Consider the following 16,194-nt stretch of genomic DNA (forward strand, 5'->3'; position numbering starts at 1 on the left):
GTGACCAAAGTGAATTATGACTATTTCACAGTAATATTTAAGGTAGTGACAATGAATCAGGGGCATTCCCACCACCAGTGTTATCTTCCCTCCATCCCTGTTCCCAGCATGCATTCCATAGCTCCTTCCTTTGGCCCTCAGACTGCTAGTGTAATTGGTCCCCTCTGATAGCTTGTTGTAGATTGGGTATTGATTCTATTGTTGATTTTGGGTTTGGTGGTTAAGTCTGAACATTTTTTTATTTCCACTCAATGATCATACGACTGTTTGGACTGGTACCATCCATACTTTTTGCCTAAAAAGCATCCATGGGTAACCTATGTAGCAGACTGCTTTGGGAGTTCTTTTAGTCTAAGTAGACATCAAAGCAATGACTGACAGTCCTAACCGCAGGATCATGAGGCAGAGGATCTTTGAAAATAGAAGTGAGGCATTTGGAAAGAGGCAAAATCCTGACCAAGTGAAGCTTATGTTACACTATAAATTATCTTCTAATAAATGGGGCTAAGCTTAAAACACAATGTTCCCAGTAAAAATTTGTGGTGTGGTCACATGTGGAATAACATCAGAGAATGAATTTGATTTTTACCAACCTCTTAAGAAAATAGGATTTCTTTGCACTAAGTAGGTACAAGAAAACTGTTCGTATTTGGGTCCATCTAGAGGGAAATTTCAAAAACATGCCTAACATTTTACTGCTGACTTGGATAAGGCAAAGGGATGAAAGGTTCAGGAACTCAAAACAGATCAAAGGACTAGATTAATGTGCCTTGTCAAGTAAAATGAAATTCACTCAGAGTAAACAAAGTAAGGCATTTGGGCCCAAAACAATTGGTTTCTTGTCTGCAGGATATGAAAAAATGAGACTAAGGAAGCAAAACATTTGAACAAAACTTCCTAGACTGGCTACCAGTATTGTTTTCAGTCTTTTAAGTGTTTTAAATCATGTTAGGAGTGCTTACTGCCTTTCTAGAGATCAATTCTGTTTCCTGTCCAAGGATGCTGTTCTTGTCCCTCGGTTTGACATACCTTCCTGCATTTTTATGTGGTACTCAGCAGACAGCACGTGCTGCCCTTTTCCACTGAGGTAATGATTATCCCAGTTAGAACCTTTTCCTCTACAGATTTTGCACCTTTTTTTTTAAAAAAAGAAAGTTTTATTTTTATTTTGGTTTGGGGGCCACTCAGCAGTGCTCAAGGCTTACTTCTGGTTCTGTGCTTAGGGATCATTCCTGGTTGTCTCAGGGGACCTTATGGTCCCTTATGCCAGGGAGCAAGCCAGGTGAGTTACATGTAGATCAAGTGCCCTACTGGCTATATTATGCTCTGACTCCATTTTTCCAACTTTCTTGAATTGAGGTATTTCGGTTATTTTTTGGCAACAAACCGAATATATTTAAAATATATTTTAAATTTGCCAGATATGCAAACACCAGGTCTGCAAACACAGACCATATTATGCACAACCTATGAACACAAACCACAATAACGAAGAGAACAAATTTTCAGCACCCCACAATGTCCTTATGCCCCTTTGTAATATGCTCTTCACCCTCGAGGTCAACCCTATCATTAGATGTTCATTTTGCATTTCCAGGAATTTGATAGAAATGGGCTCATTTGTTTTTCCTCATTATTTCCCTTTGCCTGACTTCTTTCCCACTGTATGATTTTGTAATTCATCTCTACTAAAACAGCACTAATTTATCCTCTTTATTGCACTGGACCATGACATTTTGTGAATGTCATAATTTGTTTATCTATCCATCTGTTGATGGAAACTTTAAAGAAATTTTGTCATTCTTCTAAGTGTGTGGTCTGAGTTCTCCATTTTGTTCCCACATTGCTTTTTCTTTTGGTACTTTTTCAAATTTGCTGTGTCATTAAATACTTTGCTGTTCTCTGAAGATGTTTTTCAAGCTTATTAATATTTAAAACCAGGCAAGTATAAGGGTCTTAGAACTGGTGTCTCTTGGGGCCCGAGTGATAGTATAGCAGGTAGGGCATTTGCCTTGCATACAGCCTAGACTACTTTGATTCCTGGAACTACCTCTGGTCCTCTGAGCCATGCCGAGTTATCTCTGAGCGTAAAGCCAAAAGAAAGCCCTGGGCATTGCTAGGTGTGGCCCCGACACCAAATAATAAGAACCCCCTTCCCCATGTCTCCTAAGTAGTAAGAGGAGTGGGTTTGCATTTTTCTGTCTTCTGTCACTTGGGCTCAGTATCTCAGTCAGGCCTTGCTTGTTCTTTGTGTGTGTCTGGATAGTCTGCATTGCTGGCTATTGCCCTAGCAATATCTTCTGTGAAGGAGTTAGAATGTTCTATGATAAGGCCTAGGATAAAAGTGTTTTCTTTCCAAAATTCCTTACAGGAAAGGGGGAAGCCGCCTATTAAGTGTTTGGCTGCAATTTCTCTGGCTCTTCCAGGATCTGTATGTCCTGTCCATAAATCCGTGCAATGTGATCTGGTGGCCAAGGTTGTTTATAGGGAGCTCGGCACTTCTTTCACTTCAGTCTTTTGTTTTGCTTAGTAACAAAACTGCTTCTCTACAGTCCCCTGGTGTTGAAGGGGAGTAAGAACAGGCTCTCATCTTCTTACTCTAAATGGGCAGGTATAGTCTTTTCCAGTCATGATAATATTGGAAGGGCTTCAGAATAAATTTCTTCTGCCTGTACTTGCCTTAGGTTTTAACCTTGGTACCCTGGCACAGAAGTGTTCAGAAACAAAAATGTCCTTATGAGTAAATGAGCCGATTTGGTACCCCAATCTCTTATCACTTGAGTGGACTGTTCTCAGGCAAAATGTGATCAAGTTCTCCATTACTTAATGAATATTTTTATTTTTTTGTTTGTTTGAGACCACACCTGATTCTGCACTCAGGGATCACTACTGATGGGACTTCAGGAACTGTTTGTGGTGCCAGGGATAGAACCTGGGTTGGGTACATGGAAGACAAGTGCCCTGACCACTGTATTATCTCTCTAGCTAGTCAATATTTTAAAAGTGATTTAAAAAAAAACCATGGATTTCCTATAGCACTTTGCATCCATGTGTTATTATTATTGTTATTAGGTTTGGAGTCATTCCTGGCAGTGCCCAGGGCTTAATCCCTGGCTCTGTGTTTAGGTGTGCTCGGGAGATCATATGGAGAACTGGGGATCAAACCCATATGCCTTACCATTCTGGCTTCAATACAGCACTTCTTACTTTTCTAATTTTCAGCAGTACAGCTATCCAAATAAATGAGTCTTCCATGACAAGAAATAGAAAGCAAATCACCTTTTTCTGCTACCATTTCTCAGGATGGGGTTCTAGGTGTCAGTGAAGCACTATTTTTAGAGATCATTTCTCTGACCAAGAGGCTAGCATATATACAATTATTATCAACCAGTGCTCAGGTTAGCAGCACTTTAGGACACATTTTGTGAACTTTAAATATCAATAACATAGTGACATCGTAAGCATCAAGTGACTTAGAAATCACTCTCTTCCTGCTTATTTCATTATGAGCAGAATAAAATAACAGCCCGACACAAGGTCACTTTCTCTAGCTGGGCATCTACTGCTGCCTATAAATGGATAGCGTCTGATTTTTTTTTTTATCTGCTTTAATGTGCTTTTGTTTTTTCAGTTCTAACACTCCTAATTGAAGACTATTTGAGGGAGAATATGGGTCAGCTAAAGGAGTTGATTCATTGAGAAGCCCCTTAATTTGTGAGAAAAATGGATGAAAATGTGTCTATGGGTTTGATTACTTTGGGTTCTTTGAGCTAGGTTAAAATGCTTTGGTACAGAGCCTAATGGTCATTATATTTTTGTCATATTAAACAAAATTTGGAAGATTTCTGATATAAAGGACCAACTAAGTGAAGCTGTCAACCTTTTTTAATTAGTTCAACTAAGCATTTTGTAACACTATAAGCAGATAAGAATTTTTCTTCAAATATAGCTACTGGGACTACTCTTTTCTTAGTTAAACATATCTAAAATCTGGACTGAGATGTAGCTTAGTGGCAGATCACTTGCTTTGCATGTGAGAGTTACTGGATTTGATCCAGAGCACCACACACACACACACACACACACACACACACACACACACACACACACACACACACAGAGTCTGAAAACTAACTGACTTAACGAGCTTTCACTTAAAATTTCTAACAGAAAATGCATTTTATTTATTTATTTAGTTATTCGTGTTTTTGGGCCACACCCAGTGATAAGCAGGGTTTACTCCTGGCTATGTGCTCAGAAATTGCTCCTGACTTGGGGGACTATATGGAACGCCGTGGGATCAAACCATGGTCCGTTTTAGGTTAGCACGGACAAGGCAGACTTACCGCTAGCGCCACACATCATTTTATTTATTTTTAAATTTTGGTTTTAGGGCCATATCCAGCTGTGCTCAGAGCTTATTTCTGGCTCTGCACTCAGGGATCATTCTTGGTGGGGCTTAATATTGAAGTCAGGTTAGATGTGTGCAAGGCAAGAGCCATACCTACTGTGCTCTCCTGGTCAGGCAAGGAACAAGGCTCTGGCTACTTTATTCTCCTAACACTTAAAGATGCTGTATCTTTATATAGCCTATATAACATCACAGAACACCATCTGAATGGTAGATTGGAACAGTGGTGGTGAGAACATCCCAAGAAGCAGTGAGAGGTTGTGTGTGCATGTGTGTGTGTGTTTGTGTGTGTATGTGTGTGTATAAAATAGTCATTCTGAAGTAACTGAAACAGTACAGTGCAGTGGAGAGTTTGATGAAGCCAGTCTTTTGAAAAGTGGGTGACATCACTTCCTGGGGAAGACACTAGAATGATGAGAGGGGGTTAATAGTAGCCTTAGCTGTAATTGGGGGATGCTTTCTTTCTGTCAGAATGAGCAAGTCTGACATCAAATGATAAAGGAACAAAATGATGGAATAACTAATATCCTAGGACACTGGAAACAAAGAACATGAGAACTGTTGTTCAATAGGAAACAAGCCCCTTGAGGGGCTGGAGGATAGAACAAAGGTGAGGATGGCTGGGAAATGCCCCTAGGTGGAGGAAAGCATTCAACCAACTAAAAAGAGGTGTAATGCAAGGTTTTAAAGTGTTATGCATGAAACCCTATCAGCAACAGTACTGTAAACCACAGTACAAAAATTTAAATATATAAATAATCATATTTATTTGCCTTTTTTAGAAGCAGACTGGTGGGAGGCAATTGGGGTGGGGGGGAGAATTGGCTGAGGGAAGCAGAGACTGGTGCTGAAGGGATTGGTGATAAAACACTGTATGCCTGAATCCTGACCATGAATAACTGATTTCACGAAGACTAAATAAAAAAATAAAGTTATTTTAAAAAACAAGGTTTATTTCTGGGGTGGGGGATTGATGTAAAATGATTATTTTTCTGAAGAGGGAGCAGTAGGCCAAATAAGTGAAGGGACACTATGAGATATGAAGTAACTTCTTCTACCTCTCCCTAGACTTTCCTTTCCTTATTGGTGAAAGGATGACCTGACTATAATCTGCTCACTAGACACTGAGGATAGAGAATTCTTGGATGACTAATTTGAGGTTTGTTTGGCTAACAGAGCCAGAAATACAGCACACATATTTGACACTATAAAACGATAATTAAAAAACTTGAAAATAAGTAGATGGGGCTTCATTTTTATTACAAAACAGAACAATACAAATATACCAGACCAAGACACTATCTCAGGGGGTTAGCGCTCATGCTTTGCATGTGAGAGCTCTGGTTCTATCCCCTGCATCATATAGTCTTCCAAATATCACTGGAAATGATCTCTGCGCCACATAGCACTAAGTTGGGAATAGCCCCTCAACACCTATGGGTGTGATCCCCAAACCAAAGCCCCAAACCTCACAAAACAAAGAAGCAATAAACAAATCATACCATTCCTGAAGTTCAGGAGAGGGAATGAGACCAGCAGTTCCATTTTTGGAGTTTTCCAGTTTACCCTGCCACCAATTGTGATCATCCTTACTAATAATCTGGATAATGTCACCAACTCTGAAGCGGATGCCAGCTTCTTTGCATGGAATGAGGTCATCCTTGGCAGGATCATATTCGAATTGTGCTCTTACATAGATCTATAAGATAGGAGTTTGTAAGACAGGATGCCAAGGTGTGAGAGAAAACAGTTAGCACTAATATCCACACACAAGACTTATAACACAAACAGGACATAAGATGGTGAAAGCAAAAATGATTCATGGAAGTACAACATACAAAACTGCTACCACTAGAAACAATGTGTTTCTTTTGATGTGGACAGGTCTTTGCTGGCTTTATTTGGAGGCAACCATTAAAGTACTTAATAAAGACTTAATTCTTGCTTTCCTTCTAACAGAATATGCCAATAATTAGGAGGAAGTATGCTGTAATCTGTAATGGTGAGGTGGTTGCCTATAAGCCATAAATCCAAGGACTGAAGGTATGTTTTGTCTTTTACAGAGCAGAGAATACAAAACTAGCAAGAACAATTCCTATCAGCTTAAATGTGATTCATACACATATTTTAAAGCTTGTAAACTTAAAATAGTATTTTTCAAAAAAAGATGAGCATTTTACATTTGTATTTTACTCTTTGGAGAGAAGAAAATGGAATTTGAGCCAGAGTGATAGCACAGCAGGTACGGCCTTTGCCTTGCACATGGCCGATGCAGGACAGATCCAGTTTCGCTCTCTGGCATCCCATATGATCCTCTAGAGCCTGCCATGACTGTTTTCTAATCTCAGAGCCAGAAATAACCCCTGAGCACCGCCAGGTGAGAACTCAAAACCAAAAAAAAAAACTTTGGGGGTTGGAGTGACAGCACAGTGGTAAGGAGTTTGCCTTGCACACAGCCGATCTGGGACAGACCCAGGTTCAATCCTTGGCATCCCATATAGTCACTGAGTCTCCCAGGAAAGACTGCTGAGTGCAGAGCCAGGAGAAAACCCTGAGCATCCCTGGGTGTGCACCCCTTAAAAAATAAATAAAACAAAACCCCCCAAAAAATGGAATTCGAATTCCAACTTGGCCAGTATAGCACTTGAAATAAGCATATTTTCAAGATGGGCAGAGTATTCAAGATGGCTCTGAGTATTAGGAACTATAAATGTAATTAGAAAATATTTCAAAAGAAAAGATTAGTATGTAAAGGGTTATCTATAGCAATATTTTATGAATTACAGGATTTCCGAATGCTTTAAAAAATAAGGAGCTTGGGGCCCGGAGAGATAGCACAGCGGTGTTTGCCTTGCAAGCAGGCGATCCAGGACCAAAGGTGGTTGGTTCGAATCCCGGTGTCCCATATGGTCCCCCGTGCCTGCCAGGAGCTATTTCTGAGCAGATAGTCAGGAGTAACCCCTGAGCACTGCTGGGTGTGGCCCAAAAACCAAAAAAAAAAATATAAGGAGCTTGATAGCCAATACTGAATCAATTATATAATCTTAAGACTAAAATGGGGGTGAATTTCATTAGATGCTAATTTATGCAAATCTCAATTCCAAAAATTATTTTAAATGCCAAATTTTAAGAAAATATCATAGTCTATCCCTTAAAATTAAAATTAAATATTAATGTTTAAGTCAATGTAAAACCAACCTGAGAGCTTGAACTAGTGCATGTTTTCTGTTTAAGTAAATTTAGCCTATAAAACTAACAAGGCTCTGCATTTGCACTTAAAATTCATAATTTTAAAGTACTGGCAAAACTAATATCAAGCAGCACTTAGGCTTTGTGTGTGTATGTATGTGTTTGAATAGAAATATAGTAGAATATAAAGCCAGAATATTTGCATTCATATTTTCATTGTAGGTGGCCTTTAGAAATATATATGCAAATACAAAAGAATACAAGTCTTCAAATTTCAGAAAATGATTGCCTAAAAACGATCATTTAACAAGTCCATTTTAGTTATTCTACGAATTCTGTAGACTTTACAAGTTTTTTCTGACCCCAGTGACAGGGGTCCCCAAAGATCCCCAAATGCTGAATTCATAGCGATCAACACAAAATTATCAGGTTGAAATTACAATAACCATCATAGCTACAAAGATGTAAGGGGAGGTTCTTTATAGAGAATTAGTCATGTGTAATGTGTTAAAATGAAATGGTACAAGCTATTAATGCTCAAATGTTATGGTTCAAAACGCAGACATTATGAAATGAAAAAGGTTAATAAAGGATTGGCTATTAGCAGCTCAGTTTAGAGAAGTGTCTAGAGAGGATAACAATTCACCTGTCGTCCTTTTGGTTGGGTAGTTGATGGCAAGTCCTGTAGAATAAAGCCAACCCAGGAGAGAAATTTTCATTTACTTGTCAAGAGTACAAAGTAATTTGTGTGTTCTGTTACAATGTTTTAATGAGCTATGCTTACATAGTAAATAAATAGATCATATACATTATTCCATATCTTAGTGATGTTAAGTTATCAAAAAGTCAAACCCAGGCCATTTAGCAGCAAGCTGAAGAAAGCAGGTAAGTTGAAGCAGAAAGAAAATGTGTTCTTAAGAAATAACTCAGCATCTTCAACACAAAAGCCACTGCAAGTAAAATAACCTATGGAAAAAAAAACCTAACTACAGAGAGATGTTGCCCTTTTCAACATAGCCACCACCACCATTTGGATTTGAAAGATTACAGTGGCTGTATGGACTTTCACCATTGTCAAAAGTATGAAATGCTAACTGTTATAAATGAATTCCTTTGGTAGCCTAGTTTGCAGCTAGAATTAAAACTCAGAGGATATTTTCTTCCATAATTTCTCTTACTGATAGCTCCCATTTGAGATTTTTGCTGTTATTAAAATGTCACCTGATTTTTTAAAAAAGAGGTTCTGTTTTTCAAGTGCAAATTAAGAGGAAAAAAGTGATACTGCTGCATTATTTGACACTCAAACATTTCACAGCAATATCAGCAACTTAGAATTTTTTATTAACCCCAAATATTGCACATCTGCACCTGTAAGTGCTTCCATTTGTTCAGTAAAAGTAAAAATATCTTTCTGTATTCCAAAATGGCTAGTTCTGAAACATGTGTGAAACAAGTTCAGGTATAAAGTACTTTGTGTTAAAGATGTGATAAGAGCGTGGCTTAAGTGCAGTTTGAAGCCAGTTCCTTTTGCTTTTCATATTCAGGCAAGGCTTTTAATTCACAAAAATATATGCACGTACCACAATAACAGAGGGCACACCAATTCATAAACTTAGATAGCGGAAACTAAAACACGTTGCTGATATCACTCAGAATAGACAACCACAAAGCCCAAGAGTACCCCAGTACCTCCTCGGCAAAATCCTTATGGTTTATATTTTTCAAATTAAAAATTACTTAGAAGCTTCAAAAATTCTTATTTGGATTCTTTGCACAGGTCTATGCAAAGTCATAAATACTAGTGAAAGGAGGGGAGCACAGAAACATTTTTTAAGATGACCAAAGCAGTCGTGAATGAGATTTTTTCACATTGAACTCAGGAAAGGGACTTTTTGCCAGAAGAAAAAGTTGAAAAAAAGATTTCCAGGGAATAAACTGCATTGGAGCTGTAGTAGCCTTGTATATTGGCAGAAGACAGTATTCCACTGAACACACGGAACTAGGACACTCATGGCAGGTGGCACCAACAAAATTGTCACACTTGGCTGTGTGGAGCTAGAGTTCTTACCGAAACAGAATTGTTAGTGCTGCTATGACCATTAGCTGGGGACTGTCTGGAAGTGGAGGGGGAATCTCTCTGAAATAAGACACAAGGTTCATTAACACAGAACACCAGCACAGAAACAGAAATATTCACATCAACAGTTACAACCAGAGTCTGACAGCCATTTTCTTTGAGTTTTTTTCCACTGGAGAGGTGCCATTCTTTCTGACTTACTTGCATACCTTCACAGAAGTATGATATAAAGTTGCAGTTGAAAGAGTCCCACATACATGGGATGATTGGGTTATCTAGTAAAAATCAATAATTTCTTTCCTGCCACCAATTTTATAGAATATTTGCTTTCTGGAAATGGATTTTCCTGAAACCGGATTAGCTCTTAAACCCCTAGCTATCAAGTACCAGGCAATGACAAAAAGAACTAGAAAATGACACTGCTGAAGAAGCTAACTGCCTCAGATTTAGGAAAAAGTAGGTTTAAAGTATTTAATAATTTTTTACGTATCTTCATAGCCCAAGTTCCTGAAAGTCTCAATTCAAAGTGAAACAAACTTTTAAAATAAGACTCCTCATGTTGTAACCATCTCTTCCAGTATAAATATTACTAAAAGGGGTAAGAGAGAGAGAGATGGGCTAGAGAAGAAACCCTCATTATTTAGCTAATTTTATCAGGTTGGTTGACACAGTCATCTTAAGCCCATGAAAGTGTTCCACTCTTGCAAAGAGTCCAGGAGTCCTAGTTTCTCATCCTAGATTTGAGCTCCTTCATTACAACCTCTACTGACTCAGCAGTCTCCAACTCTTTTCCTGGCTCCAGTCCCTAATTGTACAATGTGAATTTAATGATAAGAACAATAAGAGGTCAGAAGCAAGTATTTGCACTTCTGGTTTAGTAGAGTTCTTTTAAAAGGGCATGTCTATTCAAAAGATACCTGGTCATTTGTTTCTTTTTTCCCACCCGATATTCAAGGAAAAGTTGGAATCGCTCAGTCCTTTAAATAATGGGGTCCCTTAAAGAGGCATTCTCTAATCTCAGTGAAAGGCAGAGGTCCCCTCTTTTCCTGAGGACGAGGGTTGCTGTAAAGGTGGTCAGAGAACTTTCTCAGGACTTTGCTGTTCTCACTGGGGAGTGTCCAACCAGCAACTTAAGCTCTTACTACAAGGGCACAGGAGATTCAAACAGGCTGGGTGTGGAGTTCAGAGGTGAGTATCATATTCACTATTAAAAAGTCCAAAACCCAAGAGGGGAAGCCACTCTAACTCAGGATTTCTATATGTAATACTGGAGCTACTCCCAAAAGAATCTATTAATTTAAATAAACATAAGAGAGAAGTTCTGTCCTATGAATATTACTTATAGTACTTTCTGGCTATTAGCTACAAGATAAAATAGATCAATGATTAATTTCTAAATTGCTTCAGCAGATGAGAAATGTTTTGAGAGAGAGCTGTGGTTTTATATTACTGATATACTTCCTATAAAATCACATATGATATGCCTTCATTCCTAGCAAGGTTAGTGCTCTAGGTAACACATTTTAAAACTCTGAATCCTGAAGCAGAAGTAGTTCTGCATTTTCTTTTGCCACGGTCTATTCACTGAAATTCCAAAAGAAGCCACCAAGAGGAGCTCAAGACCTGATCAACCAGAAAACCCAAGTGCCATGGCTACTAAAAACACTTGACAAAACTTTAAGGCCTATGTCGTCAACAGATTTCAAAAAAATCCCACAAAGCCCCTGATCTTACTTGAGAGATGGACATCATTATTAGACAATGGATGAAGCATTAGATGTCTCCATCAAATCTCCCCAAATACAAAATTAAGCCTTCTAGATGAGTTCTAATGAGTCTTAGATGAATAGTAAGAGATGTGTGCTTCATAGTGGCATACACATAGTTGGAAGATGCACAGGCAAGTAAAAGCTTCCTAACTTAGTCCTATGCTAAGTTCCTCCCCACACTGGAGAATTCTTTCTCCTTTCTCCTCTACTTTTCAATAATTTTTTCTTCCTTCTAAAAAAATAAAAATAAAAAAATCTTTCAAAAATAATAATCAAGCTAAATGTGCATTGGCTAAGGGGTTGCACATTTTTGCTAGTTCATAGTTCCAGTATGAGAGATTTTTTAGTCTCATTTAATAACTGAGATAAAACTAAGTGATATAGCAGGAAAAAGTTGCAAGTTCTAAAAGGTGTGGCTACTGGTAGAAGGACATTTGGGGGCTGTATTACTCTACAAAATGCATTCACATATAAATCACATAATGGCTCAAATTTAAACAATTTCACAAAAAGTTACAACCTTCTGATTAACTTATGAATTCTTCACAGACCTAACTTCTATCTTGGAAACCTGTGACAATGACTGGAACAAGAGAAACATCACTTCTCATATTCTTAGAAAGAATATGTGATTTCTTAACAAAGGGAAGTATGCATACTTCCTGGAAATATTCTACAACAATGATCTTAATTTTCCCCTCCTCAGAGGCTCCATCATGTGTTCTTTATTAAGGCTTATGTCATAATTGGTAGCTTCTCTAAAATTTTTTTGGTTCTGATCCCTGCCTGCAGGAAGTGCTAAGGAGATTCCCATGGCAGCAGGGCTGAGTGGATAGGGACCATCTCTGTTCCGTTATCTTTGTTGTAAAATTGGTGTGCAGTGATCAACAGCACAGGCAGAAACAACTTCCCAGAAAGCCAAAACATTCAGCCATCAGCAGACAGTTAGTTAAGAATCCAGAGGCGGGAGGGTTGGGACAGGGTTTGTTAGAGCCATTACCTCACAGGATGAAGACTGAGTGCGGTAGCTTGGCACTATCTTGAAGGTGATACTCCCTCGCATTTCCCGCTGAAGGGGAAAAAAAGAATGGAGAGCTTTCTTACAAACAAATGTTGCACACAAGGAATGTAAGGAAATAGTAGGAAGTGGGGTGTGCACAATTAATGCAAGTCAGCTGAGACTGCAGCTGACAAAAAGGAAACCTGGTTTTAGTTCAGGGGCCAGTCACAAGTCCTTGTAGAGGTTCCTTCCTGGAAAAGCCCTGCAAAGTCAAGGCTGCTGACCTGGTTCATAGCAGTGGTCTGACAGACCTTGGGTGTTCCTCCTATTACAGCCATGAATGCAAACATTCAAAGTGACATGCTTTTTCCAAGTGAACAGAAATGGATTTTGACAACAAAATAAATGATTATCTGTGAAGGAAGGACCTTTGGTGTGTGACAGGATGGGGGGCTCTATATAAGGTGCTTTTCACTCAGTAACATTTACCTTTATCTTTACTGCACGGTCTCTGTGCTAGCTTGCTAGGACAATGATCAGAGACAAGACTTACTATGCTCTTGGGAGAAAAATGAAATCCAAAGTCTGATTTAAAGTCAAAATTTTTAATACATAGCATCAAAAGTGACCCAGTCTGTCTGCTGCAACTCCCCTCAGTGCTGTAAAAAAATCCAATACAGCTGGTTATGACTCAGCTACAGGAAAGCGGTATCTGACATTGCTGATATCAGCAGAGTTGAGGTCAGTGAGATACCAATTCACATCTATTCTCTCTAGAAGGGGTTCCTTTTTTCATCTGCTTTCAGAGAGTGCAGATAAATGACAGAAGAACCTACTGCTAAAGATGGGCAAAATAATTCCAAACTCTTTGGCATAGAAACATTAGCTGTCAGTTTTGATGAGTGTTATTTAAGTTCAAGAGCACAAAACTGTGGTAACTCTGACTACAAAAGAATAACCCTTATTGGTGCATTAAAAAACCCACCCAACAAACTGAAGGTCAACTTGAGAAAAAGAAGCTTTTATTTACTTACGAGCATTTTTTGTAGTTGTTCCACAGTTTGGTTAGCCACACTGATACCATTGATTTCTCGAATTTCATCACCAACATGAAGTGTACCTAAGAAATGGAACAAACTTATAACCATGAAATGGTATCTACATGTATAGTGATAAAGTCCAAAGAAAGAATGTAAGCAACTAAAAAATAATAAGCTAATTATAGCAGGACAATATGTCCAAAGAGTTAATGTCACTTAATAAACTCACAAATAGATGCACTTATGTGCATCAGTCTGAGTTTGTAAAATGAGATTAAAAAAGAGTACTTATCTTACAGGATTGTTCTGAGGATGAAATGAATCTAACAATGTAGATGGCTTAGAATTGCTTCTAGCATATAGAAAGTACCATCAAGTTGTTTGCTATTATTATTGATCTTACTAGCTATCAAATACTATATTAAATACTTTAAACAAACTGTGAGGTGATAGTAACTATACAAGATAAAATTCACATTAAAAAGAATTTAATATTTTCAGTTATAATCATTTTATAATACTCACCATTGAAAAGTGGAATGAGAACTAAAATCTAAATAAGATGCTAGATGAGTTTGTTCAACACACTTGAAACCACAAACCAACAATGATTATAGCTGAGTTATAGGTACATGAAGGATCATTACAATCTGCTTGCCACTCATTATTCTAGTCTGTTTGCTTAGAAGTACTGAAAAACCCCAGAATTTGGAGAATTTTGATTCCAATATGGATGATTAGATCCTCTTAGGCAGGGGTGGCGAACAAGTTCGACACAAAGAGCCAAAATTTTAAACTGTGAGAGTCAGAGAGCCACACCACGCAGTGACCTGCCAAAACAGACAAGCACTCACACAAAAGCATATCATTTTAACAATAATATATTAAACACATATTGCATTTTGCCATTTTGAGTGAGGGTAAAAATCCTGTTCGAAGTCCCTGCCCTTAGGCTTTCTCACAAATATATCCTGTATAGGGCTCACCTTTTGAAGTGTTGCTGCTCTAACAAAAGAGTTGCAAACTCTAAAGAACACTTCCTACCCCCATTCTATCCCTTCATCCAGAACAAAAACCCTATCACTAAGCCTCGGAGTGGTAGCAAACGAATAGTGGAATTAACTATTGGAAAGGGTGAATGCTATAATAGCATCTGCTAGAAGGAGTCTGAGCTTTGGGCTAACTTGAGGGCATTTAAGTTTAACTCAGGATATTATAAAGGGAGAAGACTTGTATCACTGGGATTCAAGTGATATGAATGAACAAGGAGTGAACCCTCTTTCCAGTAAATTATACTCATGTTAGGCCCAAAGGGCTTCCACTGATTAGAAAAAGCCATGAGTTCACAATAAAAAACAAAGCTACAATATGGCAAACTAATAAACAAATGATTAGAAACAAAACAGATTCAGACATTTAGAGGAAGATTCTAGGAAACACAGATCTAATAAAAAAGATTAGAGAAAGATAATGGATGCTCCTGCAAGGCTGATAATGCTCTACCAGGTATCAGCAGACAGATATTACAATGAAGATAAGATAAAGGACTTGCAATTTTAGATGTGTCAATGAATAAATGAGTTAAACAGAAGCTCATGTGTTGTTAAAAGAGAGATTTGGGAACTGGAAAGTAATACCAAATAAATTCTCAAAAATGTAGGTCAGAGAAATAAGGAGATAAAGGGAAAAGGCAAAAAAATATTAAGAAATGTAAGAAGATATTAAGAGATGTGGAGATTATTGAAGAGATAGAACTCAAATTAAGGAGAGAACATAGAGAATGGAGAGGCAATCACTTAAGATATAGTGTCTCCCAAATTTCTGGAATTGTTGAAAATGCAGATCTAGGAAGAATGCTGCAACCCAAACAGGGTAAGTAAAAAGAGATCCATGCTGGGAGATAGATAGATCAAGAACGGTCTTGGAGCACCCAGAAAGGAGAGATCTTCCACAAAACAAGAAAAGCTGCAGAAACAGACATTTTCAACATCAAACAACGAATGACAAAGATCAAAAGAATAATCATCAACATCAAATAGTAACATTAAACAGTACTGTCCATCAAAACTGATTTTCAAAATTGAGGCTTACCTAAATATTTATGCATACATACCTGAGAATTCTATAACAGGATAGAACATCACAGGATGTATTTTTTTTATTTTGTTTTGGGGCCATACCCAGTTGTGCTTACTCCTAGATATTTGCTCAGGGTCACTAATGGTGGGCTCGGGGGACCATATGGTTTGCTGGGTATTGAATCTGTGTGAGTTGTGTGTAAGGCAAATGCCCATCCTCTTTTCTATTACTCTGGCCTCTCAGTATATACTTTAAAAAGTATATTTTATGCTCCTCAAAAATGAGCTGAGATGCAAGAATGAAAGATGAGCAAATATTTTTAATTATAAAGATTGAACATATATTTTTGGAATAAAAACAAGTTTTATTTGAGGGTACTGAGGAAGGAAAGAAAGCATAACAGAGATTAATACATTCAAGAGAGTGCAGTGTTGTCCAAAGGCAGTGGGAGCCCTGGCACACAACCTAGTATAAAAGTATGAAAATATGAAATTACAGATCTCAAGAGGAAAAATTCAAGTGACATGTGCTTACGTATCATATACCCATGCAACATATGTATGCCTGAACATGTATTTTAATAATTATTTAAAATGTACACATTTCAAAGAGGACAGACTAAGATACTG

The 16,194-nt window shown here is 37.9% G+C and overlaps 1 protein-coding gene across 14 annotated transcripts in view; it reads right to left on the minus strand.

Moving 5' to 3' along the window:
* Positions 1–16,194, minus strand: part of CASK (calcium/calmodulin dependent serine protein kinase) — a 515,778-nt gene that overhangs the window by 35,294 nt on the left and 464,290 nt on the right. For 11 of the 14 annotated variants that reach the window (XM_049767195.1, XM_049767192.1, XM_049767186.1 and 8 more), the window contains 5 exons: positions 13,481–13,566; positions 12,447–12,515; positions 9,669–9,737; positions 8,247–8,282; positions 5,914–6,110 (listed from right to left, as the gene is read on the minus strand). In XM_049767195.1, coding sequence (XP_049623152.1) covers positions 5,914–6,110; positions 8,247–8,282; positions 9,669–9,737; positions 12,447–12,515; positions 13,481–13,566 — 457 coding nt within the window. The remainder of the gene's footprint in view (positions 1–5,913; positions 6,111–8,246; positions 8,283–9,668; positions 9,738–12,446; positions 12,516–13,480; positions 13,567–16,194) is intronic. The other 3 variants (XM_049767194.1, XM_049767193.1, XM_049767187.1) reach the window with 1 other exon arrangement.

Source organism: Suncus etruscus, chromosome X, assembly GCF_024139225.1.
Source record: "Suncus etruscus isolate mSunEtr1 chromosome X, mSunEtr1.pri.cur, whole genome shotgun sequence".
In the NCBI taxonomy this organism is placed as follows: domain Eukaryota; kingdom Metazoa; phylum Chordata; class Mammalia; order Eulipotyphla; family Soricidae; genus Suncus; species Suncus etruscus.